This window comes from Eubalaena glacialis, chromosome 7 (genome assembly GCF_028564815.1).
Source record: "Eubalaena glacialis isolate mEubGla1 chromosome 7, mEubGla1.1.hap2.+ XY, whole genome shotgun sequence".
NCBI lineage: Eukaryota > Metazoa > Chordata > Mammalia > Artiodactyla > Balaenidae > Eubalaena > Eubalaena glacialis.
Window position 1 is genome coordinate 106,693,498 of NC_083722.1, and position 27,458 is coordinate 106,720,955.

Genomic DNA, 27,458 nt, shown 5'->3' on the forward strand with positions numbered 1-27,458 from the left:
GCTATGAAAACTTGATTTTCATTAAGAGCAGTGATGTTCAAAAATGTGGGTCTTGACCCATTAGTGAATTGTGACATGAATTTAAAGGGTCATGACCAGTTTTTAAAAAATGACACAATATGATAGAAAATATTAGAGTGCATCACACATGTGAGATGAGCATGAGTTTGTGAAACTTCCTGTTTCAGCTCTGTGTGTGTATGAGTTGTGATATCGTATGTATTTCTTTCTTCCGTTCTGGTCAAAAAGAGATTGGAAAGCACTGATACAGCACCACTGTGGGCTCTCAGTAGATGCTCACTGCAAGACCCAGCCTTGAGGGGGTGGATGCGAGAACAGGCTGTGTCAGGGCTCACTTCTTACCGCTGCGCTGGGTGGCCCTTTGCTGCCAGCCAGGAGCTAGGGGCCTGCCACGTTGCCTGGCACCGTCACTCCTTCTTGATTCTCTCCTCTCCTCTCCTGGCAGGTGGTGTACGTCACCGCGACGTTCCCCTACGTCATGCTTCTGATCCTCCTAATCCGGGGGGTCACGCTGCCCGGGGCCTCCGAAGGCATCAAGTTCTACCTATACCCCGACCTCTCCCGGCTCTCCGACCCACAGGTAAGAGTCGCTGGCTCCGTGCACAGCCGCCCTCCACCTCTGGGAAGCCTTCTACACGGAGGCTCAACGACCCATTGAGGGAAGTCTGTGGCCCCTTCTCAGAATAATACTTTTCAATGCATGAATTACATACACAGGGAATCAAGTACATTGAAATACAATCACCAAAACATGAAAAATAAGACAGATTTATGACATGGTAATGTAGCAGGATCCAGCATGAGGTGAATAATTTCCATGATTTCAAAGCAGTGGTGAGCATACATGATATTTGGAGAACTCTGTACCGTGATATGAAAATATCTGGGATTTCTACTGATTACAGTACTGTGGTCTGTTGCCTGCCTTTGTAATTGAAGGAAATGCTAAATTTCAGTTAGAGGTCATTTAAAATAAAAATACACTATTTTCTCCACCTAAGAACACAGATCTCTGCAGGAGTGCTTCTCTGAGAGAAACTGGGTCTTTGTTGGTGATTTTCTTTGCGGGGGTAGGTCACAGAAACAAAATAACTGGTGACCTGGCTAAGCTGTCAGTTGTCTTCGGAAAGGCGTCAGCCGTTCTGAGTTCTGCGTAGAACTGTTTATGCCGAAGCCTCCCCAGGTGGGTAGGGGTGGTGTGTCTGGGGGGTGTGTTAGACAAGAGATGAACGCAGCATCTTAGGGGCCCAGGTCTTCTCAACCTCCACTACTTGTTAGAAACTCCTGGGGAGCTTTTGAAAATCCTGATTCCCACCCAGAGCACAACCCAAACCATTTAAAACAAACTCTCTAGGGGTGGGTCTCAGGTCTCAGTATCTTTTAAAGGCCCCCTGGCAATTCCAATGTGTGAAATAACATACTCAACAGATATCTTAGTGGGTGAAGAGGCACTCGTTTTTCTATGAAAACAAACACAGATCGTGCAGTAGAGTGTGGAATCTGCATTCAGCTGATCACGAGGCTTGCAAGAGATGTCAAGTCTTCCGTCTCTGGCTTGCGGCTGCCCCCTATTAGGAGAATGGGGGTGTGAGGAGTGCTGGTTTGTGCAGCTCAGGTGTAGCTCATTACGGTGGGTTAAAGTGGACAGTGGCTGGGCCCGTGTGCTCATTTCTGTCTCATTTTGCCCCGCCGTGAGGGCCCCGAGGCTTAGGCCCCAACAGCAGCAGCCTGAGTTGCAAGCAGAATTCCTAGGAAGAAGGAAATTAGCTCCTGACGGTTGGCTTCACTGACTCCAACCTCTGATGCCAAAGGCTCAGTTGAAGAAGCAGTTTTGGAAAACAGATTTCCAAAATCACTGGTCTGTACTTTTTTTTTTTTTTTTTTTCCTGGACCAGGGCTTGAACCCGTGTCCCCTGCATTGAAAGGTGGATTTTTTTTTTTTTAATTTTATTTATTTATTTATTTATTTATGGCTGTGTTGGGTCTTAGTTCCTGTGCGAGGGCTTTCTCCAGTTGCGGCAAGCGGGGGCCACTCTTCATCGCGGTGCGCGGGCCTCTCACTATCGCGGCCTCTCTTGTTGCAGAGCACAGGCTCCAGACGCGCAGGCTCAGTAATTGTGGCTCACGGGCCTAGTTGCTCTGCGGCATGTGGGATCTTCCCAGACCAGAGCTCGAACCCGTGTCCCCTGCATTGGCAGGCAGATTCTCAACCACTGCGCCACCAGGGAAGCCCACCGGTCTGTACATTTTTGTTAGGTCCACAAATTCTGCCTTGATCCAGGATGGCCGTCCTGTTCTCTCCTCTCCCCACCGGCTTCCTTCTCCTGGTCCTCAGGGCTGGCCAGTCCCGAGCATCTCCCAGAGTTTCCAAATCTGGCTGATCCTTAGAACACCTTGGCACATGCTGAAATGCATTTTCTCAGGGGGCTGAGATGGCACCTGGGCATCTGTATTATTAAGAAGCTTCAGAGGCCATTCTGATGATCAGAAAAGTTTGCAAAAACCCAACTGATACCTACAACGTTGGAGCCCTACACATAGACACGTGTGCACACACAGACACACCCACCTCCACACGCAGAACAGAAGTGAGGCCAGGTGGTTCACCATTCAGACCACCTGCCCTAATCATCCCAGTTTCCTACCGGATCTTTCCTTTAGGCCTCTGGGTCCCAGGCCAGGACATATCTGCAAGGCTGTTCTATGGAGCGGCTGCTTGAAGTGGTGGAAAGCACACAGGGCTGGGAGTCAGGACATGGATTCTTCCTCTGGTTCTGCCACTGGTCCTGAGTGACCTTCGACAAGTTCCTTCTCTCTTTCTCCTTCTGGGCCTCAGTTCCCCGCTGATGACATGAAAGGGTGAATTCAGTCAATGGTTTTCAAAGTAGATTTGGAGAGCCCTGAGTTTTCCATGAGCATGAGTCGGCAAACTATGACCTGCACGCCAAACTCAGCCCTCTGCCCATTTTTATAAATAAGGTCTTATTGGAACATGGCCATGGTATTATTATTATTTTTTAAACATATTGTCTGTGGCTCTTCAAAGGCAGAACTGGGTAGTTGAGGCAGAAACCGTATGACCCCCTGTATCAAGGGTTCCAAGACCTCCCCCCATCACCGCCCCACATTCGGTGATTTATTAGAAGGACTTGCAAGATGTAGAAGAAGTTATTCTCTTGGATTCGGTTTACTTCCATCATCAGTGGGAGAAAAAGACACATCAGGCAGAGTCTGGAGGAATCCACACCAGGCGTAGAGCGGTCTCTCCCCTTCCTGCTGGGGGAGGCTGCACAGAACGTGCTCCTTCTTCCAGTATCGAAATGTGGCAGCACTTCTGCCCAGAGGAGACTGCTCCGGACTTGGAGTCCGGGTTTTTAATGGGGGCATTTTATTAAGTGCATGATCGATCACAGTCCTCTGGATTCCAGACCCCCAGCAGGAAAGCAGGCATTCACTGCAAATGGCATTGCTTGTATGGACAGTCCAGGCAGGCTGGTTCAGCAGAATCGAGTGCCCCAGGCATACGGACAACCGCATCACTTGGCATCATAGGGAATGTCGTAGCGGAGCTTCCAGACACCAGGGCAAGCCATGCCTCCTGGAGAGCAGCATCAGGCCTGCTATGGTAACTCTTTCCTGCACACCTGCAAAACATTAAATATTTACTGTTTGGCCTTTTCTAGAGAAAGTCTGCTGACCCCAGAGTTGAAGAACCTTCAGACACCTGTGAGGGGAAGGTTGATGGGTTCTGACCCCCACCTGATCCCCCCACTCCATCCTTGTTGCCCTCTGCCTCTACTGCCACCAGCCTCATTCAGGCCACCACCATCTCCCATTTGACAACTACAGAAGCCTCCTAACTGGTCTTCCAGAAGTGGCTCTTAACCCCTCTAGGCTACTCCCCACCCAGCAGCAGAGTGATCTTCTTGAAATATAAATCTGATGGGCACCTCTTTGTTTAGATCCATTCTGAGGGTCCCTGTGGTCTTTGGAATAAGATCCAAGTGGAGGGGTCTCTAAGGTCCTCCGTGAGCTGCCTCCTTGCTGCATCCCCCATCACTCTCCTCCTCTATCATTCCAGACCTTAGAATTCCAGATTTTGGGCTCCTTTCTGCCCCAGGACCTTCGCACATGCTGTTTCTCCACTGGGAACACTCTTTCTCCCCGAGACCCTCCTTCCCCACCTTGCCTGAACAACACGCAGTCACCCTTTAGGATTCAGTTTAAACATTATTTGGTCAGGCAAGTCTGTCCCAACTGCCAACCGTGCACCCCTGGACTGACTTTCCAAAGCACTTATCATGTTTGCGGTGAAAAAATCACATATATATGTCATATATATGTATGACCTGTATGATTTATTTATTTTCCATTTATTTGCAACAGGTATTTACTGAGTGCCTACTCTTGTGTCAGAGATTATTATAGGTATTAGGCATATGGAATTAGACAGTGGACCAAACAATGATCCCCGCCCCATGGAATTTATATGCTGGTTGGGGAAGAAGGCAGTAAACAAAATTAAGTAAAAGATGCCATCCATTAGATGGTGGCAAGAACCATGGAGACAAAGTATGGATGTGGGGAAAGAGTGCTGGGGAAAAGGGCTGTGATTCCCAACAGGTGGCCAGGAAGGGCCTCTCTAAGAAGACAGCTTGGAAGCTGGGTCTGTATCTGCCTTGCCCACCACTGTGTCCCTAGACCCTGGATAGCTCAGTGCCTGGTACCTAATAGCTCAGTAAATGTCTGCTGAATGAATGTAAGAGCCAGAGCTATTTTGGTTTTTAAAGAAAGATTTTGTTGCTTTAGCAAGAAGTCTAAAAACCTCCAGCTCACCAGATCTGTGAGCTGTAATGTTTTTTGTTTCTCTCTCAGTAATGGCCAGAAAATGGATATGTTTATGTGTGTCTCCACCAAAAAGCAATAGTCATAGCTGATTGTCTGGGACAGAGATACGGATAGCGACCCCAAAGGGAAAGGAAAACAAAACTCCAGGTAGCTAGTGTTTTTTGGAAGCTGGGGTGTGTTGCAGGAGGGGCTCAGCATGGCTGGAAAGGGAGGTGGGAGCAGCCCTGAATCTGCTCTTGATCTGCTCTGGGGGCTGAAAGGCAGGCAGTGGAGTGTACAGTCATGATGAGTCTGCATAAGGGTTTTGATGGCTCCTCAAACTTTGGAGGCTGGTGCATCGCGCAAAGCTTGTCTCCTTGTGGGGAGGGAGGGCAGCATCTGAGCAGGTCAGTAGAATCGCAGTGCCCCAGCTGGAATGTCTACTCGACAGATAGAGAGATCCAGGTCAGAGAGGCTGAGCCACTTGCCTGTGGCCACACAGCAGCTTAGCAACCCAGTGAAGACTTAGAGCCCAGGGTTCCTGGGTTCTGGGAAGGACAACTCCTAAATGAAGGGAGGTGACGTCTTAAGAAGAAAACAGATCCACACCACCCAGTTACAACTGTTCCCATTTGTACGTATTCCAGACCATGAGGAAGCAGAGGCCACTGGTTTTGATTCCTACTCTCCCGTTATTGGAGATGTGGCCTCAAGCAAGGTTCCTCACCTCTCTGGGTGAGTCCCCTCTTCTCTAGAATGAGGATCCCAGGCTGTACTTGCCTGCCCCATCAGGTGACCATGAAGGTCTAGGATGATGACCCAGCCGTGGAGGAATATTCTTTTCCTTTTATAGTTATGTACTTATTTTAATGTGCATTAGAAAAAAATCTGGGATATCAACCAAATCAAAATACACACACACACACGCAGAGTTGACCCTTGAACAACACGGGTTTGAACTGTGTGGGTCCACTTATACATGGATTTTTTTTTTTTTTTTTTTAGTAAATGCTACAGTACGATGTGTGGTTGGTTGAATCCCCGGATGCAGAGCCCCAGATACAGAGGGCCGACTACGGGACTTGAGCATCTGCAGATTTTGGTTTCTGTGTCAAGTCCTGGAGCCAGTCTTCTGAAGATACTAAAATCCACAAATCCTCAAGTCCCTTACTGTTGGCCCTCCATATCCACAGGTTCTGCATCTGCAGATTGAACCAACCACAGACCATGTAGTATTTTCCATCTGCAATTGGTTGAATCCGAGGATGTGGAACCTGTGAATACAGAGGCCCGACAGTGTACACACTCACATGTATATATGTGACACCCCTCCCCACAATCTCACACACATACTCTGAAGGGTAATTTGGCAAGAACTTTGAAAACCAGAAGTGAGCATAGGTTGCCACCCAGAACATCCCTTATGCATGTGCATAAGGAGGCATGCACATAGAGGTTTGCTAAAAAAAAAAAAAAAGAAATAGTTTATCATAGGAAACATTGGAAATAAATATTCATCAAATAATGAGTGGTAAAAATATATATATGTGTGTGTGTATATATATGCATGATAAAATAAAGTTAATTTTTTTATTTTGCAAATTATGTTTATTATCTTGTCATAACATTCTTTTTTTTTAACATCTTTATTGGAGCATAATTGCTTTACAGTGTTGTGTTAGTAAGGCAGTATTAAATAAATATTAGGGCAAACATGGACATGGCAAAAATAGTGCAAGTGAAAGATGGTTGGCTGAAGTTTGGGCCACAGCCGGGGCTGGAGGGACATCTGGGTAGCGTTAGGACTTTCGGTGGCCACATGCTCCCGCTCAACACAAGAGGCCAGCTCTCACAGTTAGAGAAAGTTGGTCGGAGAGCTGCTGGCTGGAAATATTTTATCAGGAGGTCAGTAAAAGCCTCGGTCTTGTGTCTCTTGGTAGTGTTCTCCTTTTAGCAAGTCCAGATTTTTTTTTCTGAATAATCATCTTAAGTTAGTTTCCCGTTTGTACTTCAAATTGCACCAAGAAGGAAGGTTCCTGGAAAGTGTCACTCGGTCTAGTTGTTTGGCTGCTCTCGGAGTGTGAACACACTTGTTTCCTGGGGATGATCTAGAAGTTGCAGTGTTCAGGCTGTGAGGGACTCAAGGGTTGATTCTGGAGCCACCTGGGTGGAGAGCTGGGAAGGAGAGGTGATGGGGGCAGGTGAGCCACAGGGAGGTCATTGGTCCCCTGGGCTGCTCCATCCGGTTCCTGGGGAGTGGGGGGTGGTCAGTGACCTCAGGTGCACTGAGGGGTCAGCAGCGGGTGAAGTGAGCACTTGGTTGGGAGTCCTTCCTGATCTGCAGACCCCACGAGGACAGGCATCCCGATAGTCCTGTGTACCACTCATCTGTCACCAGAGCCTGGCAAAGCTGCACCTTACGTTATTCCAGATGCTCGTTGCATGAATCTATGTGCCGGACATCAGTGTGTAGAATGAGTAAGACCCCCCCTTCCCCGCAGGGGGCCCACAGTCTGGCGTAAGAGGGCAGAGTCACCCCTCCTCGCCTGAGTTCCTCTCCCTGTAAGAAGAGGGAAGAGGGACTGGGCGAGATCACAGCTTCCCGTCCTTCCTTCCAATCAGTTGAGAAGAACGTGGCAGCTTGTTACTGATAACCATCCTTGCGCCAAAGCCAGCAAATGATTCAGCCTTTTATACGTACAGCCAAGGGGATGGGAAGCGGCTGCACTCTTGCCATGCCTTTCCCTCTCATGCCTTCCAGAGGCTTACTTGGTGGGGGCCTCAGGGGCGGGGGGTGCTGATGGCTGAGGCTGCACGCATTACAACCCCCAAGTCTCCTGGTCTCTCCTGCAGCCTGAGGCACCGGCCCTGTCCTGGGGCTCCAGTGATAACTGGGGGGCTGCACATTACCATCAGAGCTTCACTTCTCTGCAGACATGTTGGGGGTTCCCTGAAGTCTGGGGCCTGGGGTGGGAGGGGTGGTGCCCATGCAGGTCATCAGGGGGAGGGGAGGCAGTGACCCACAGGAGAAAGACGGTCCCCGGGGTGCCTTCCCGCCCCGTACGACTCTCTTCTCCCGGCATCCCAACCAGAATGATGAGGAGCTCAGATGCAGCCCTGCAGCCTCCCCAGGATCCAGCATCTCCATTAATTCCAGGTCCGGGCCCAGCTTTCCTTCCCTCCTGCTTACAAGGGGCTCAGACACGCCTATTTGCTGTGTCATTTACATTTACAAAGGGACACAGGGGGCCTGACTGGTGCAAAGCTCTGGACCCCTGCTCCGCGGGGCCTTGGACAAGGGAAAATTCCCTTTGAGGGACCGTCCTGGCCCCTCTGGGCTCGTGTGGCAGGGATTCTCCATCAAAACCGATTGTCGGGCTGGGTCGGGGAGCGTTCACAACAGCTGCCTCTTCCTGTCTCCCAGCTAGTGAAGCAGGAGAGAGAACTCCAGAAAGCGAAAGTAGGTAAAGAGCTAAGTGGTGGGAGCCTGGGAGCTGGGAGAACACCTTCCTCACTGGAAAACGCGGGGTCGAGAGAGCCATGGAAGTTGTTTCCAGGTCTAAAAGGCGGTAGTGTCCATGAGGGCTTCCCGACCACCTGGTTTAAAACCGCAGCCCCCTGCCACCCTCCACGCATTCTGCCCACCCTCCACGCATTCTGCCCACCTTCCTGGCTTTGGTTTCTCCTTGACACTCGCCAGCATTCAGACGTCGTTCATTGTGTATCACTGTCCTCCACACGCTACAGTGTAGGCTCCGTGAGCGAGCGCAGGTGACTGATCTGTTTCGTTCGCTGTAGAACTCCAGCCCCCAGAACTGTGCCTGCCCCACAGTACGCACTCGATAAATAGTTTTTGAATGAGTGAAGGAAGGACGATTCCCGCCAGAGCCTGTGTGACTTTGCATTACGGTGACATAGCATACATTGTGGTTGGGGGTCTGCTCTCCAGAGAGAGGGGTTTTCAGTGCAGTGGAATCTGGTGTCAAGGGAAGGAAATTTGAGACACTACTGCCCTTGAGCTGCTGGGCGGCCTTCAGCCCATCCCTTTACTTCTCTGGGCTCAAGGCGCTCACCTGTCCGTCCAGGTATGAATATCTACTGCATAGAGTAGCCGTGAAGCCAGTGCGCCTGGGAATGCAAACACACTTCTAGTTTTCAGTTTGGGTGCCCGGCACATAGGAGGGCGCCAGGAAGTCGGCAGTGTTCCTCGTTCTGTGTCCACGCCACTGGCGCTGGCCAGGGCAAGCCTAGGCCTCACAGCCCAAAGGGGAGGCCTTGAACTCAGAACCGAGAGCTTTGATCATGGGTCCAGTAAATTAAGTTTCTCATCAAGCCCTTGAAGCTACACAGCAACTCGCCGCCTTTGTCCCCTGGCAATTTGCATTCCGTGGTCTGTTATAACTTTCTAAACATCTATTTGTCTTCTCTGTCAGCCCTGTGTTCTCTCTGAAGTGTGAAGTGCTTCCACTCCATTTTTTTTTCCCTCAAATTTTTATTTTCTGCCTTTTCAGTCTTTGGGGAGCGGAGGGGCTCTTGCAGGAAATCACATTTTCCCTGCCCCAGATTCCTGCCACTCTCGCTCTTCATTGTGTTTCAAGTGTGTGTTTTCAGGGCAAGAATAGAAAGGCCTGTCACAGATCCAAGTCGTGGGGTCTGCTTTCCCAGGGCGTGTACAAGTTCCCCAAGTCAGCCTCCTCTCCGGAGGAAACTGGAGCCTGCAGCTAAGGTGTCAGATCCTGGGGATGGGGTCCAAGGACGCCCACACAGTGAGAGCCCGTAGAACACCAAATCTATCCCCCTCCCCACCCCAAAGGAGGACAAATCAGGGAAAACAAGACCGCGGTTTAAAACCCTACCTGCTTACCCAGCTGGGACGAAGTGAGAGAGTGGCATGGACTTATATATACTCCCACATGTAAAATAGATAACTAGTGGGAAGCAGCCGCATAGCATAGGGAGATCAGCTTGGTGCTTTGTGACCACCTAGAGGGGTGGGATAGGGAGGGTGGGAGGAAGACGCAAGAGGGAGGGGATATGGGGATATATGTAAATGTATAGCTGATTCACTATGTTATAAAGCAGAAACTAACACACCATTGTAAAGCAATTATACTCCAATAAAGATGTTTAAATAAATAAATAAATAAATAAATAAAAAGAAAACCCTACCTGATGAACCTCAGGGATGGGACCATGGAATTGCTGCCACCTGTTGGCAGTGTACTCTGATTCCAGGCAGGGACCCAAGGGAAAATGGGCCTCTTGGCTGTTGGACGTTCAAACCAATATTTACAAAATTGATATCGACTTAGAGACATTGGATGTGTTTTGGAAAAGATTACAAACCTCACTGACATGGGGGTTGCAAACCTCACGCCATGGGACTGAAAATCCCCCAAGGTCTCCTTTCGGTACATTTGATTCTGGGTTAGGGTCACTGCTCCACCATGCTGGTTTGTTTTCCTCTCAGTACCAAGCAGGGGGATGCAGAATCAGATCACACGTTGTTCTTATCTTCAAGGAGATGACAGTCTCTTAGGAAAGACACACAATAACAATAAAGTCAGTGGTGAAGGGCTGTGCAGTGGTCGGAATTCACCTGACACGGGTGTGCTCCTCCAGTCATCAGGTAAACGCCTCTGGAATTAGAGATGTGTTATTGATCTAACATCATGTACACTTAAAGACAGTGAATGTTTCTTTCTTTACTGCTTGAAATTCCTTAAGAATTGCCTGCTGTTAGAATCAGAATTCCTGTACACGCCAGTGAGATTCTGTACATCGCTGGGCACCCACTAAATTCTTCCAGCCACAGGTTTGCTCAAGGTGAAGGTTTGTGCTTTTTAGTTTTCAGCAGTTTTAGCGGCACCTTATTAATCTGCAGTCGTGGTGGTTAAAGAGCTGCTCAGGTATCCATAAGAGTAGTGATACTGGTCACTGCTTATCATTTCTTGATGGCTGACTCTATGTCAGTTACTGTGCTTTACAAACTTGTCATTTAATTTATCCAATTCACTCAATCAGCAAATAGTCAGGTGTTGAAAATTACTCTGTTCCAGACTCAGGAGCTAAGTGCTGTATATAAGTACCTTAAATTCTGATGACCAATAAGTCCTTAGATTCTGTGACCAAGAGAAAAGTCCTATCTTATAGGACCTGAGAATCTTAAAACCCATGACCTAAAGGTTTTCAGATGAGGAGTCAGGGCTCCAAGAGGTTAAAGCACTAGCGTCTTGCTTACACAGCTAGCACTTGAACCCAGGTGAGTCTGACTCGGCCATGTAAAGGAGTCAATCCTGAAACTTTCTGTCATATCTGATTTTTCTGGGCTCACTCTCTCTCTGCCCAGCACTGGCCTGACAGTCCTGGTTCTGGGGTCTTTGAGCATCCCAGACCTATGTGACTATTTTGCAGGAATCCTAGAATCTCAGCATTGGGTGAGATTCCCACCCGAGGTGCCCAGTGCAGGAATCCCCTCTGTAGTAACCTGGTCAGCCACTGATTGGCCCCTCCTGTGACATGGAAGCCCCTCACCTCTACTTTGGGACAGTTTTCTACTCACCTGGGTCCCAATGTTGAGATATTCATTTATTCTTTCACTTGCTTATTCTTTCTTGACTCATCTGCTCTAAGTTGTCAGTCCCCCACTTTGAGAGTATCCACCAGGGTTGAACACACTAATTTAAATGGAGCCTAAACTACTGAGGCACAAGCCAGCCTCCTCTGGGCTAATAGAATAGCCTCCAAGATGGGCCCCATCCTCCAAGGTGGGCCTCTTACTCACTTACTCACTCTCTTCCTCACACAGCAGACCCAGGGAGCTCTGAAAAAGGAATCCTGGATCATGCAACTTCCTGATGTTGTTCTTCAAATGTATTTTCCTTTAATGCTTTGAATACATCTATAATAACTACTTTACAGTCCTTGCTAAATCTGACATTTTTTAGGATATAGATCATGTTTTTCTGGTTTTTTGTTTTGTTTTGTTGTTTTGAATGTCTGGTAGTTTTTGACTGAATATTGTGAATACTATGTTGTACACACTCTGGATTTTGTTATCTTCCTCTGCAGAGTGTTGTTTTTTTATTTTAATAAGTAGTTCAGTTACTGGCTGATCACCTTAAACTTATATAGGTTCAACTTTGTTTTTTAGTGTGGATCTGTGGAAATCCCAAGCTGTTTCCCAAGCTCCTCTAATTTAATAGGACTGGATAGGACTTAATGGGATTCTGAACTCTGTCTCCCCTGTAGATCTTGCCAGGGCTTGGCTTTAGGCTTTATTAGGATGGAGCTAGAGTAGTGATTACTCTAGAGTGATGGTTCTCAACCAGGGAAATTTTGCCTCCCAGGAGACACTTGGAAATGTCTGCAAACAGTATTGATTGTTACAACTTGGGGGGTTACTGGCATCTAGTGAGTAGAGGCCAGGGAGGCTGTTAAACATTCTACAATGCACAGGACAGCCCCTGCAACAAAGAATTACGGGTCCCAAATGTCCATAGTGCCACAGTGTAGAAACCCTGCTTTAGGATATGGTTCTTCCCCCTAACGGAAGGTCTTTCTGTGTCTCAGCCAGGTACCAAGGGTGAATACTTGGTGTTGACCAGATCTGTCTACTCGGGCAGGGAGGGAGCCCCGATCCCCTGGCGCTGCTCTTTCCCCGGCAGCGTATGGCCTCTAGTGTCTCTGTTGCATTTTCAACCCCAAGCGGTGCTATCTGGGAAGTCTTGGTGGTGTTTACATCAGCCACGGCCTCGTGGGAACCTCCACATGGACATCTGGGGCATCCGCTCTGCACAGTTCCCCCTTTCCTGTGCCCCACACTGTAGATTCCAGCTATCTCAGCTGCCCTCTTCTCTGGCCCTGCCTGTTCAGCTTGACGGGACTGTGTGTTCTGCTTGGCTCTAGTTCTTGTCCCCAGGCAGAGGGCTCAGCACACCCCTCTTGGATCTTCCCATCTCTCAGGGGTAGCAGTCTTGCCCTACATGTTATCTACTGCCTGAAAATGGTTATATTTTTGTCTGCTCTGATAGTTGCTTATGGCAGGAGGGCCATTCCTTACCAGTTACTCAGTCGGGACCAGAATCAGAAGTCTGACTCTCCTGCTTACAAGCCCTAGCAGCTTCCCCTTGCACTAGGATTAAAATCCAGACTTCTCACCATGGCCGAGGCTGAGGAGCCCTCCGTGGCCTGGTCCCATGTCCCACGTGGTCCTGGGCATCCCAGGCTCTTTCCTACCACAGACCCTGTCTGTCTGGACCACTGCCCCATCAGATATTCCCATGTCCAGCTCCCTCTCACCCTACAGGTCTCCGCTCCAAAGTCATCTCTGATCAGCTGAGCTCAAACATCCCCACTAAACCCCGTGACTTTAACCAAGCCCCTGTTTTATTTTATTCACGGGGCTGATGGCTCTCTGAAGCAATCGCGTGTTCATTTGTTGAAGCCCCACTGTTAGCCTCCCTCAATTAGAATGTGGACTCCCTGGCACCTGGCACAGAGCCTAGCATATGTTAGGCTCCCAGTCAATACTGGATGAGTGGGTGGGTGGATGGGTGAGTGGGTGGGTGGATGTCATATGGTGGTTTAGATGAAGGACTGCTAACAGAGGAGAACAAAATTATTTCCAATTATATGTCCCAGAGAAGATTTTATGAAAGAGGTAGCCTTTCATTTCATCCTTGAAGGATGGGGAAGGGAAGGCTATCTGGAGATAAGCAAAGACCAGAAAGTCTACATATATGAAGGAAATGGTAAGTAGTTCAGTGTGGCTACAGGATAGGTTTTGTGACAGGGAATCACAGGAAATAAGGTTGAGACAGTAGACTGAGACCCCTCCATTTGGGAACATCATGTGTCAAGCCCAGAGAGCTGAAGATTTCATCCAGTGGTTGGTAGGGAGCTGTTGAGCATTTCGGGGCAAGAGGTTGGCTGGCATGAACAAAGCTGTAACGTCAGAAGATTATGCAGACAAGAGAGGCTCAGCAGAGCTTGCCATCAGAGAGCTTTAGAGTCAAACGGAGCTGCATTTGAGTGCCTGCCTCTCCCTCACCCACTGTGTGACCTTGAGCAAGTGACTCACTCTCTCTGAGACTCAATTTCCTCTCTGTAAGCCTCTAGCATGCAGGGTCCCATCTTTTACTTGCCTCCTGCCCCCTCGTAGATGTGGTAAGGTTAGATGAAACAGCACAGGGGAACTTCTCCAGGTGCATAGAAAGAGCGAGAAAATAGAGTATGTTTGGAGGTGAAGAGGGAAGAAGCAGAGATACGTACCAGATGACCTTGATCTGGGGGAGAGGGGAAGCTTTGCCATGTCATAGGGGATATGAGAAGCAGCCCTCGAGCTGTGATGTCACAGGTGTATGGGCAGGTGTGGCTGGAGTTAGTGCCATTGTGTGAGTTTGTCTAGCTACTTGCAGAAGCCCAAGAGGCACTATAGAGAAAAGAGACCGATGTCAGCAAACATTCAGGATGCACCTACTGTGTGCAAGTCCTGCCCATGGGGTGGAAGTATGAGGGATGAATCAGGCACTGGTTTTACCTTTGAGATGTCACCGGGAGTGGCCACAGCTGGGGCTGCTGAGAGCCACAGAGAGTGAGGACTTCAGCTCTACAGCACAGGAGAGGGACAGCTGCAAGCCCGTCTCCAGGGGTTCTTAGGCCAATGTTTTAGAATTCCAGTCTTATGTTTATTCATCCGGCAAGTATCACTGAACACATACTGTATGCCAGGTATTACGCCTGGTCTTTGCTTTGAAAATGAATCAACAGAAATGTACAAAGTATCCACTCTTGCCAGACATTTGCTGGGCTCTGTGGGAGTGGGGTGGAGGGGGTGGATGAGCGATATATTCTAGGACAGGAGTTTTTTCATTGGGGGAGGGTCTTTGGCCACCCCTCCCCAAAGTTAGACATAAAATATTGTATATTAAGCATGTTCTTTTTCAATTAATAAACTTTTTTAAAGCAGGTTTAGCTTTACAGAAAAATTAAGCAGAAAATACAGAGTTACCATATATCTCCTCTCCCCTGGTCCCACTTTTCCCTATTATTAACATCCTGTATTTCTGTGGTACATTTGTTAAAATTGATGAGGCAGTATTGACACATTATTATTGCAGTATTTACTAAATAAGTCCATTGTTTACATTAGGGCGCACTCTTTGTGTTGCGCAGGCTGTGGGTTTTGACAAATGCATCATGTCATGTATCCAGCATTAGGGTATCATACAGGAAGGACAGTTTCACTGCCTTAAACTTGCTCTACCTAGTCAGCCCTCCTCCTTCCTCACCAAACCCCTGCCAACCACTGATCTTTACTGTCTCCATAGTTTTGCCTTTTCCAGAATGCCATACATTATGTAACCTTTTCAGATTGGCTTCTTTCACTTAATAATATTCATTGAAGGTTCCTGCATGTCTTTTTGTGTCGTGATAGCTCTTTTCTTTTTATCCCTGAATAATATTCTGTTGTCTGGATGAAGCACAATTTGTTTATCCTTTCACCTATTGATGGACATCTTGGGTACTTCCAAGTTTGATCATTGTGAATAAAGCTGCTATGAATATCTGTGGGCAGGTATTTCGTTAGCATCTTTTTCTTAAAAAGAGTCCATTCACCCCCAACAGAGATCCCTGTTCTTGATCTTTCAACCAAAGCTGCAGGTACAGTGTGGGGTCCCATCAGACTGCTTGGATTTCATGGCTCATCTGCTTACTAGCTGTGTAACCGCAGGCACATTACTTAGCCTCTCTGTGCCTTGATTTCCTCATCTGTAAAAAGGGTTGTTGTGAGGATTAAATGAGATAATGCTCATTCATTGTGTGCATAGCATTGTGTCCACATAGTAAATGCTCAATAAATGTTAGCTGTTATTTTCTTTAAGAGATGAATATGCCTTTAATTTTATTTTCTTGACCAAAACTTCAGGCATTTTTGTGGTGCTGCATAGTATGAACTTGTTAACCCATCTTGTTCTCACAGAATATGCTTTTAAACGCCTTTAGAGAACAGATACAGATGTTAATGTAAGCTATTATGCTAGCTGTCATCATACACGTAGGCAGAGCTAACTGACATTTCAAGAAGTCTAAAACCTTATGACTCCAAGTGTGGTCACAATATCAGACAGTTGAAGTCTGACATTCAACTGTCTAAAACCTTGTGACTCCAAGTGTGGTCCCCAGACCAGCAGTAGCATCAGCCTTATTTGGGAGTTTTTTAGAAATGCAGATTCTCAGGCCCCATCCCCAACCTGCCCCATCAGAGTCTGCATCTCAGCAGCATCTTCACTGGTTTTACAATGTGGGAGTTTGAGGAGCACTGGTCTAAGAGCATTCAGGGCTGGCTGAGACGTATCAGACACATCAGTGAAGGCTGTGGTTAGGGAGGAAGAGGTCCTGGGGCCAAGTAAGGTGAGCAAGGTTTTCCTGGGTGTTGGGGCCACCTACCTGCTCTCACTCATGTTCCAGGGCATAGGGTGGGAGAGATCACTCTGGGAATTCCTGTACCCACCTCTCTCAGGATCATTTGAGAATGGAATGGATCCCTTCAGGGATCGCCCACCCTCTAAAACTACAGTGTCCAGCACAGGAGCCACAAGCCATATCTAACCATTTAAATATAAGTCATTGAAATTAAAGTCAATGTTCCGTTCCTCAGGTTCAAGAGTTAGATTTCAGATGCTCAATAGCCACATGTGGTTGGTTCCTCCCATATCGGACAGAGCAGATATAGACTGTTTCTATCATTGCAGACCATTCTGTTGTACTTTTGTGCTCTAGATGGATAAAGCCTCAAGAAGCAGAAGAGTCTGTGGAAACTCAAACTCCAATCGCAGCGGGTGCCAAGTGAGCCCTGGCTCTCTGAAGGCATGCTGTTGGCATTGTGGGTTTCTTTCCTCTGCCCCTTAGGGGCCTGGTTATTTCCAGAAGAGTTCAAAGAATGCACATTGAAGAATCAGGACCAAAACTGTGGCCACAGCTGTCTTGGGCAGAGTGGACTGCGGTGGAGTTCCACCCAGTGACATGCCAAGGAGGCTGTGCTAGCTGCATTTGCAGTGGCCCCAGGATGGGGGGAAAGGGTCTCCCCCCAGAGCAGTGGGAAGACAGAAGACGCGGGTGCCCAGTTAGTCAGAGTGGCTCTTAACTAGCTTCTTCCTCTTTCTGAGCAAGAAATACCATAGGACACAAATGTGGGACACAAACCCTCCAGCTTCCACACTCTCCCCATCCTTGTTATTGTTTTCCACCCCTTTTTAAATTCTGCTTTATTACTGTATAGAGTTGATACTTCTTTGGATTTTACAATGTGTTTACTGATTTCTTTGCTTCCTGTTATTTTTACTCTTTTCTAATAGATTAAACTTCTTCTTGTTGGAGTAAATCCTTTAGTAGTTCTTTCAGCAAAGGCCTTTGGGAACTGAGCTCTCTTAGTTCATATCTGAAAAGGTATTTATTTCACTGTCGCCCTGGAATGGGAGTTTAGCTGGGTATGCAATTCTAGGACAGTAGTTTTAAAGTGTCAGTTTAAACTTGGATGCCCACTTTGCAGGAGCACTGTGTGATTATACCCATACCTGATATTTCCATATCGAGTCCTGGGCTGAGGGGCAGAGTTTTCTGACACCTCATTCACTATAAGACAATCCCTTTCTGGCTCCTAGGTTTTTGCAGTAATCCCACTCAGTTTCTGGTCATGCCCAGGGCCTGGAATCTTTTTTTTAAAATAATTTGTTTTATTGAAGTATAGTTGATGTACGGTATTATGTAAGTTACAGGTGTACAATATAGTGATTCACAATATAGTGATTTTTAAAGTTTATACTCCACTTATAAAATACTGGTTATATTCCCTGTGATGTATAATATATCCTTGTAGTTTATTTTATATATGATAGTTTGTACCTCTTAATCTCCTACCCCTATGTTGCCTCCCTTCCCTCTCCCCACTGGTAACCACTAGTTGGTTCTCTATATCTGTTAGTCTGTTTCTTTTTTGCTATATTCATTAGTTTGTTATATTTTTTAGATTCCACATATAAGTGCTATCATACAATATTTGTCTCTGTATCATATTTTAGATTCCACATATAAGTGATATCATGGAATTGTCTTTCTCTGTCTGACTTACTTCACTTCGTATGATCATCTCTAGGTCCATCCATGTTGCTGCAAATGGCATTATTTCATTCTCTTTATGGCTGAGTAGTATTCCATTGTATAAACGTACCACATCCTCTTTATCCATTCATCTGTTCATGGACACAGGTTGCTTCCATATCTTGGCAATTGTAAATAATGCTGGTATGAACATTGGGGTGCATGTATCTCTTCGAATTAGTGTTTTTGTCTTTTTCAGATATATACTCAGGAGTGGAATTGCTGGGTCATATGGTAGTTCTATTTTTAGTTTTTTGAGAAACCTCCGTACCGTTTTCCACACCGGCTGCATCAATTTACATTCCTGCCAACAGTGTACAAGGGTTCTCTTTTCTCCACATCCTTGCCAACATTTGTTATTTGTGTTTCTTTTGGTGGTAGCCATTCCAACCGGTGTGAAGTTATATCTCATCGTGGTTTTGATTTGTGTTTCCCTGATGATTAGTGGTGTTGAGCATCTTTTCACGTGCATGTTGGCCATCTGCATGTCCTCTTTGGAAAAATGTCTATTCTGCCCATTTTTTAATTGGGTTGTTTGGTTTTTTTGATGTTGAGTTGTATGAGCTGTTTGTGTATGTTGACTACGAAGCCCTTCTTGGTCATATAATTTGCAAATATTTTCTCCCATTCAGTAGGTTGTCTTTTCATTTTGTCGATGATTTCCTTTGCTTTAAAGCTTTTACATTTAATTAGGTCCCATTTATTTATTTTTGCTTTTATTTCCTTTACTTTAGGAGACAGATCCAAAAAAAATATTGCTGTGATTCATGTCGAGCAATGATCTACCTATGTTTTCCTCTAGGAATTTTATGGTTTCCAGTCTTAAATTTAGATCCTTAATCCATTTTGAGTTTATTTTTGTACATGGTGTTAGAGAATATACTAATTTCATTCTTTTATGTGTAGCTGTCCAGTTTTCCCAGCACAAGTTATCCAGGAGACTGTCTTTTCTCCATTGTGTATTCTTGCCAGGGCCTGAAATTTTAATTCTGTCCTTGGGAAGGAATTTAAATTCTAGATCCTCGGGTGTCTCTCTACTTGGATATCCCCATGGGTTGCTGGGTCTATTCCTAGTCCTCATCTTGTAGCTTTGACTCTCATTTCTGGCATCTGGAAGAATTTTCTATCTCCCTTTCCAGACAGGTTATGAATTTTCAATATCTATTATATTTCATAATTATTTGTTTTCTATATCTCTCATAAAAATATGTTGGACCCGGGGCTTCCCTGGTGGCGCAGTGGTTGAGAATCTGCCTGCCAATGCAGGGGACACGGGTTCGAGCCCTGATCTGGGAAGATCCCACATGCCGCGGAGCAACTAAGCCCCGTGAGCCACAACTACTGAGCCTGCGCATCTGGAGCCTGTGCTCCGCAACGGGAGAGGCCGCGACAGTGAGAGGCCCGCGCACCGCGATGAAGAGTGGCCCCCACTCGCCGCAACTGGAGAAAGCCCTCGCACAGAAACGAAGACCCAACACAGCCAAAAATAAATAAATAATTAAAAAAAAAAAAAAAAATATGTTGGACCCTTGGTATTTGCTTTTCTTCATCTGCTGGTCTTGAACATGACATACTGAATGTTTAAGCAGGAAATTAGTGTTAAAGGAAGTAGTCCTGAGTGCTTAATTCAACAGTTCAGTTTTGTTCATAAAGTCATATGTTTGTGGTGATGATTTCATATTTCATACTATCCGTGATTGTTTTCTGACAGTGAATTTGTCTCTAGCACATGGAGTGAAATCATATTCATCAAGGTTTTTGACAAAAAGCCCCATGGGCCCCATTTATATGCAATTTTAACAAATTTGAGAGTCAGTTTCTAGATTCACCTTCTTCTTTTGTGGACAAGTTGCTGAGTCCCAGAGAGAGGACATGACTTACCCACGGCCACAGCTGAGGGAGAACAGGACGAGGACATAGAACCTCCAGTTTGAAACATCTATTATCTTTCCACCCTTTGAGCCTGTTTCCCCAACTATGAAATCAGGAGGTTAGAGCAGACATGGAATAAGGTCCTGACTCACTAGCTTTGTAACCTTGAGCATGTCACTTAACCTCTCTGGGCTTCTATCTTTATAAGCCCGACCCTCTCCACCTCAAGTGACTGCTGAGAGTACCAATGGGGCTGACCTGTACGACAGAGCTCTGAGGAACACAGGGCTGCCAAGAGGTGTACGCCATTCTTTTCTGGAAGATGCTAAGACTGCCTCCCGAGATACCTCCTTAGTGAGGAAGGCGCATGCTTTGCAAACACAACATACTCTGATGATTTCTGACCCAGCACAAATGGGAGCAAGGAGAGCAAGGCTTTCCTCTGTCTGTGAGCAGCAAGGTGACAGGGCTTTGATACATCTGAGTTTGCTGGGGATTGGGACTTTTGATGCTGAAAACTCACTGGTGTGTGAATCTCATGTTCTGCCTGCCTCACTTCTCGTGTGCAAGCAAGAGCTGAAAAGACCCGCAGGGCCAGTACTGAGTCCTGCATGACATTCACAAAGACGGTGGAAGCTGCTCTGGCTCCTTGATTAGCGCCGAGAGACAACCCACTTGGCTCAGCTGCTCCCTCTGTGCCATTCCCACCCTCTCCTGCCTGCAGGAGGTACTGTTGCCCAGTGGGAAACTCCTAGGCTCAGGATCAGGGGACCCAGCTCCATCACTGACCTTGAAGGGTCGTTGTCCCTCCTTGTGCTGAGTTCCCTCAGCCATAATGAGGGCATCAAGTAAAATCACTGGTTTTCAGTCTTTTCACGATCAATGACCCTTGACTTTTCTTTCTCCCCTTATGACCCATTCTGGGCTATTTCATGCTGACAGGAAGTTCCTATTAGCGGTTGTATGTGTATGATTAATAAAGGTGCCAGAGCCCAGGAATTAGTCTTTAAAATGTCCTTCTATGAAAGTTAGACCCAGAGACTGGAGATGATTTATCTATGAGCATGTGAATATTTTTATGTTATAAATCACCCACATGTCTCCAAGGTTATAGATGATAGTACATTAAGAATTCTCAAGGCCATGTGAGTAAGTGGGGGAAGAGGGTTGGATGAATGCCATTCTAAGCAAATATGTGATTAACATCCTTGGGGGCTTAATCCAAACTACACGGGCTCACCACCCAAAACTACCCTTCCAGAACACAGATAGCATCCCTTTCAACCATACCTCCCCCATGGGGGCTTCCATGCTGCCCAGCACCCAGTACGTGCTCACTAAACACCTGTTGTAGAATGCCATCATCTCAGCGCTAGGCTCCTGCCCGGAAAGGGGCTGCCATGATAATTGTTTATACCTCGAAATAGGTGACAGAGTAGAGAAGACACAAAGGGAGGAAGAAAGTAAAGGTTCTCTAAGAGAGACAGATGAGGAAAACACATTACAGACGTGGGCATCTTAGTGAATGCCTCAGAGACAGAGCATCAGATGTATCCGTGAAACCGTGCAGAGGGCGACGGTGGGGGTGTGTGCCCTTGTGCCTTCTTGGTCACCACTCCTGCTCCTCTGTTGAACCCTGGAAGGTTGTTCCACCTCAGCCTAAAAGGAACTGTGGCTGACAGTGAGGTTTAAGCCCTGCTCAGATAAATCCACAAATCGCAGTTGGACGATTTAAAGAATTTAGATATGTTTTTAATCTTTGAGGTGAGGTCAAGGAGACTTGTGAATCCCAGAAAACTCCTAGATTTCTGGTTGCTGACTGAACACTGGGTTTGGCTCCTGACTGTCACCTGGGCAGAGCTAGGATTTCCTCAGTTTAGTCCCCACCGACGTGCTCGTGAGGTACTGGCCACAAAATACATGTCTTCTCCCGGACATGTCCCTGGGAAGCGTGTCCCTCCCTCTTGGCAGTTATGGACCCATCTCCCCAGTGAGTCCACAGTTCCCACTGCTGGATGGGAGCATCCTCTCCGGCATCCTGTTGGTTCTACCTGCCCAGGGAACACTCACGTATTACCTGCCACCTAGATTCTGCCATCGACATTTTGCTGTGTTGGCTTCATCACAGACCTTCCCAAGACTTGTATCCATCCATCCATTTTATTTCTTTGGATACATTTCAGAGTAAGTTGCAGACATTGGCACACTTCACTCCCCAAAGACTTCAACATTCGTGTCTTGATTTATTTTTAAACTGGTCATTCTGTCATTCTTGGTTTTGTTGCTCAAGCAGATGCCCAGGGACGTCACTGAGAGAGGAGTGAGGACAGTCCCTCTGTCAGGTGGCTTTGCCCAGAGCTGAGGCCACCCTCCTGTAGCATCGCTTGGGAGGGCGTGTTGTGGCGGCCTGTCTTGTCTCCTGTGAGTCCTCACGTGAGGTTAGCCATCCCTTCGTTTTCTCACCCTACACGACCTTGACTTGCGTGGTCAGGAAGACGGGCTCGCAGCTTATGGGTGGGGGGCAGCCTGCCATATTGTGACGGTCGTGCACTCACACAGTCTCTGGACCTGCTTCTGCCCTCTTCCTGGGCACTCTGGGCTTGCTGCTCTGTTAGTCAGCCTCCCGAGCATCTGGTGTCGTTTAAGGCTGTCATCTCTCCGTTCAGATGAGCAGAGGAGAGGCGGTGTGGAGCAGATGGCTATGTGACCGTGAAGGCTGGCAAGGACATGGGGTGGGGGTGGGCGGTGGAGGGAGAATTTGTGAGCGGACACAGGCAGGTCCGCGGATGTCAAGCACCACATCCACTGGGACGTGGGCCTGGGAGGAGCAGACTCGGGTGATAGGCTGGTCGCCCGGGGCTCTCTCCTCTTGGTTGAGATGGTGGAAGTCTATTGGGGAGATTAAAGGGAGGGCTTTGGGGTCAACAAGTCTGGGTTTGGGTCTTCCCCCTACTGGCTGGCTGATCCAGGGCCACTTCTATAGCCTCTCTGGGCCTCTGTTTCCTGGTCTGTAAGTGGAGATAATAACAGCACCTGACTTGAGGTGTGGCGAGGACCACATGAGATGAACAGTCAGCTTCGTAAGCCCCCAGCAGAGAGGGAGTCTGCAAGGGCTTGGGATCCTGGATTTCTGTGGCTGAGATGATCAAGAGAACCCACCCACCTTCTTTTTTCAGGAGCAAAGTGTGTCTTTGCATCCCCAGGCGATGCTCACACAGGCAGCCATGAAGGCCCACACAGCCTCAGTGGGTTTCCCCTTTGTTCTCACTCCTAATGCCACCCGGAGGCGATGGCCTCAGGGAGACAGAGAGGCGCCCTGAGGCCTTCAGAGACCCGCTCCCTGGGGTTTGTCTGTGGGCCTGGGGGAGGAAGGAGGTGTGACTAAGAAGGAGGCTTGTTGGGCAGCTGTCGGGGCAGTTCTGAGCCTCTGCAAGGGGGCCAGGGTCCTGCCCCTGGTGGAGCTTTCATACCAGGTGGGGAGGTGGCGGGGCTCTGGGACCAGCCCCTGACTGTGCCAAGAAGAGCTGACTTTTCTTCTGCTTACCCTCCTGGGACAGATCTACTCAGGCCCCAGACCCTTCAGAGATGCTTCTCAAGCCAGAAGTCATGAGCCATCTGTGGCCACTCAGCCCCTCCCACTGGATGAGCATTTACTGTGAGCCAGGTGCCAGCACGCGCTCTACACATGCTGACTCATGTCTCCAGAACCCCCTGGAGCTGTTGTTGTTCCCATTGTGCCCACAAAGAAACTGAGGCTCGAGGAGTGACCTCCTTGAAGTTGCCCAGCAGAGCTGGCACTCAGCCAGATCTGCCTGAATCTGTGTGACCAGGGAAGGCACTTGGCTGACTTCCTTTTCCCACATACATTTGCTAGATTGCTAGCCTCTGAGCAGGGGATCGGCGTTCTGAATTATCTCCGTATTGGCCATGCCTGGCAGATATATATGGTGCTCAGAAAACGTTGTTGAGGGGAATTGACCCACTGACCATCAAGTTTCTTACCAGCAGAAAACCTCAGAGATCTTCTGCCCTAACTTCTAAGGCAATGCAAGAATTGCATCCCCAACTCTGCTTGGTTACCTCTACTAACAGGGAACTCATCCCAGAGCTGGGGGTCTCAGCCAGGGAGGAAGCTCTTCCATTGTTGACTGTGACTGACCTCCCCCCCCCTCCCCCGCCACCATGGATCCCCTCTGGGAGGCTGCTCAGGGCAGAAATTTGAGCACTTTCCCTTGCCCCGTCAGAATTCTTTTCACGTAGAATTGAGTAGCATCTTCTGCATCCACCCTGTGGCTACCGTAGACATTTTCCCACTTCAGCCAAAGACAAAGTGATGAATGAAATACCAGCTCTATGAATCCATGGGATTCAGGAAGGAGCATTCCATCCCCTCTCTCAGTCCTTAGCATTCCCGCTAGGAAACTCCAGACAGTCCTTTCTTTTCCCTACCTCCAGGCCTTTGCTTATGCCACTTACCTCCAGCCTTCCAGGCCAGGACAAGTACCAAAAATCCATTGAAAATGTGAATCTCCATGAGCATGGTGTTCTTCTTCTTGCTTTTATAAAGACTCTCTGCCCTGTGCATTTGACTTGAAGTTTGTTCCTAATGTGGGGTAGGAGCTTAAACTCCGTGGTGTTACCATGTCTTCCTAGGCTTTCAAGACTGTAGCATTGAAACACCCCAAGGAAAATGAGTCACAGCTGACCCCCAAACATATCCTTGCTATGTAGGTCTGCGGTGTACATCACTGTCAGGTTTTAACTAGCTTGCCGACTCTGACTGGTGGTGGACTTTTTCCACCATAGCTGGGAGCAAAAGAACTGTGTGATTGATTAGCAATGTCTGCCATGGGCAGGAATGATAGGTGGGATTGATTAGCAATGTCTGCCATGGGCAGGAATGATAGGTGGGATTGATCAGTAATGTCTGCCATGGACAGGAATAGGATGGGATGTGCATGCCATATATTTGTCATCTCACTGCATTCCAGTTTCCTTATTTTGAAGATTAGAAAACTGAGGCCAGGAGGAAAGAAAGAACTTTAGGGAAAACACATAGGAACTTTCAGGACAACCTAGAATTGGAACCAGGTGTCCTGACCCTCTCAGTCTAACACACTCTCCACTTGACCTGGTAGCTAGGATTCTGCATAAGCCTTGAATTCCCCATTCCTATGTACTTGAGACTCTAAGCAGCTGTGGCATTCAATACATATTTTTTGAGTGCTGACAATGTGCAAAGTGCTGGGGAATGCATCAGTGAAAAAACAGAACTTCCTGCTCTCCTGGCACTTCTGTTCTAGTTGGGGGGAGACAAACAAAAATCAACAAATATAATGATGTCATTAAATGTATTGACTTCTCTGTCTCTGGGCAGACGCAGAGGCGGCTGCCTTCACCAACCGCGGCTGCTTGCTGTTTTGTTTTCCTCTTGAGGAAGTCCCTTCTCTAGACTGGAGTATACACCACTGCTTGGCTCTCCCAGGGCCTGGAGCCTCCTTGTGTGCCCTTTCTTTCCCTGGCTCTCTGCCTCTGTACCAGCTCCATGGTTCTTAGGAGAGAAGTGGTTAAGGCGGGAGATGACAAGGTTTCATTTCCGTCTCAGTGCTTGCTCGGATGACACAGGAGAACGCACCTGCTTGGGGCTCGGTTTGGCCCAGAAGACCCTGGCCTTGTGTTCCCAGAAATGCCAGCTGGGTTCTGCAGTCCCACCGCTGATGCCAGCTCAGACTCCCCTGCCTCACTGGTTCTCCCAGGGGGAGAGGTGGGACCACTGCCCAGGGGTCATTTAGTAACACGTCGGGGAGTAATTCTGGTTTCCTCTATGATGGGGGCACCTCTGGCATTTAGAGAGTGGGACTGGGTGATGCTAAACCTCCTACAACGAACAGGACCGTCCTGCACAATGAATGTCCTGTCCAGAAGGCCAGGAGCACCCTCTTAGAGGAACACTTTAGGGGGAAGACCTTGCCCTAAAATGTAGCCCCCAAGGCCGTGTGGACAGTCCCGGGGACAGCGCAGCACCAAGAACATGCTGTCTTCGGGCCTTGCTCATGCCCTCCATTGCTCCAAACCTCCTCTCTTTAGCCCTTTAGTAAAATGGGGCTCCACTGTCTCATGCGATGGCTTAAGGGGTAGACGTGCATGGCCCCAGGATTCTACCACATAAGGCACGGAGGTCATTGCCATCAGCCCAGTGCCAGCAACTGCTCGTCCACTCCCTCCACACTCTGTGACCAGGACACGGCTGTCCAGCCTCCGGGCAAAGGCCCAGCACAGTGACCCCGCTCCCTGCTCCACACAAAGGGGCCACCAGGGTCAGCCGACACACCCAGGCTCCCCTCACCGCCCACGGTGCAACCCTTCAGCCCACTGACACTTTGCTGGCAGGGCCTCTGGGCAAGGCTGGCTGCCCGGGGAAGGGCTGGCATCAGAGCCAGAGGCTGCAGAACATATTTCCAGTGGAGCTTCCAGGCCAAGAGCTTCTGCCCCTTCCCACCACTGTTCCCGCTGGCCCTGCCCGGCTGCCCAGCACATTAGCATTTAAATATATCCAGAATCATCTCCCCCAAAGCCCTGTCCCCTCACTGAATCCACCAGGGAGGGAGCACTTGAATCCTCCTGCCTCGACTCCCTTCCTCATAATGGCCATACTGTATTCATCAGCGTCTGTATGTGGCATTAGCTGAGCGGAGAAGAGAGGGCGCCTAGCAACCCGGAGGGGGCTGCGAAAGAGGTGGGAAGGAAGTGATATTCATGTAATTATTCACTTCTACAAAAGGCGTTGTCAGGTACACACTGGAAACACAGCTGTTGTATTATTCTCCTAACCTACTTTTAATCTTCTGAGACTATTTGCCAATATAAATGGCCAAAAGAAAGAGCTTAATTCAGCTATTTTCTGCCGGGCCATATACGTTATGTTTTCACCTCAGTGGAAGGCTCTGCTTACAAAAGTGGTGTTGTATGTGTGTTTGTGTGGCTGTCTGTCTGAAAAGAAAATGTTAAAGAAAGAAAAGGCTGCGGGTCATGAGCCCAGGACGGCCACCAAGCCCTGTCCTGGCTACTTGGATCCGAGAGGCAGACGCCGCATGTGCTGTTGGGTCTGGAGGTTTTAGCATCTTCTTGGCAGGGCAAGGAGCACGGGAGCAGTGGGGTGCTGGCTCCTTCCGCCCCTCCCTGTCGTACCCTAGCTCACGGCCCTAAGGGCAGGTGACTCTGCTTTAGTGATGGACGGCGGCAGCATTTGGTACTGCTCAGAAATCTGATTAGTTCACCTGGTAGGGAGGGGGCTGGGATGGTGGGAAAGACCTGGGAGCCTGTTTTCCTAACATGTACAGTGGAGAAGCTACTATACATGCTATGTATAGCATTAGCCACATTAGAAGTGGAAAAGCATTAGCCACCAAAAGGAAGCAGATTAAGGGAGCTGTACCAGGTACCCCATTATGTACTTTACGTTCATTGTATCTTTCTTTTGTGGACAAGGAAGTTGGGGCTCAGAGAAGTGAAGTAACTTGCCCAGAGTTGCACAGCAGGTAAATGGCAGTGCGGGGCTCCAGCCTGGGTCCACCTGA

General features: G+C 48.1%; 1 protein-coding gene across 1 annotated transcript in view; it reads left to right on the plus strand.

Annotated features, from left to right (window-relative positions):
- SLC6A11 (solute carrier family 6 member 11) overlaps window positions 1-27,458 on the plus strand; it is a 119,971-nt gene that overhangs the window by 52,604 nt on the left and 39,909 nt on the right. Inside the window, exon 6 of the mRNA XM_061195587.1 lies at window positions 467-601. Coding sequence (XP_061051570.1) covers window positions 467-601 — 135 coding nt within the window. The remainder of the gene's footprint in view (window positions 1-466; window positions 602-27,458) is intronic.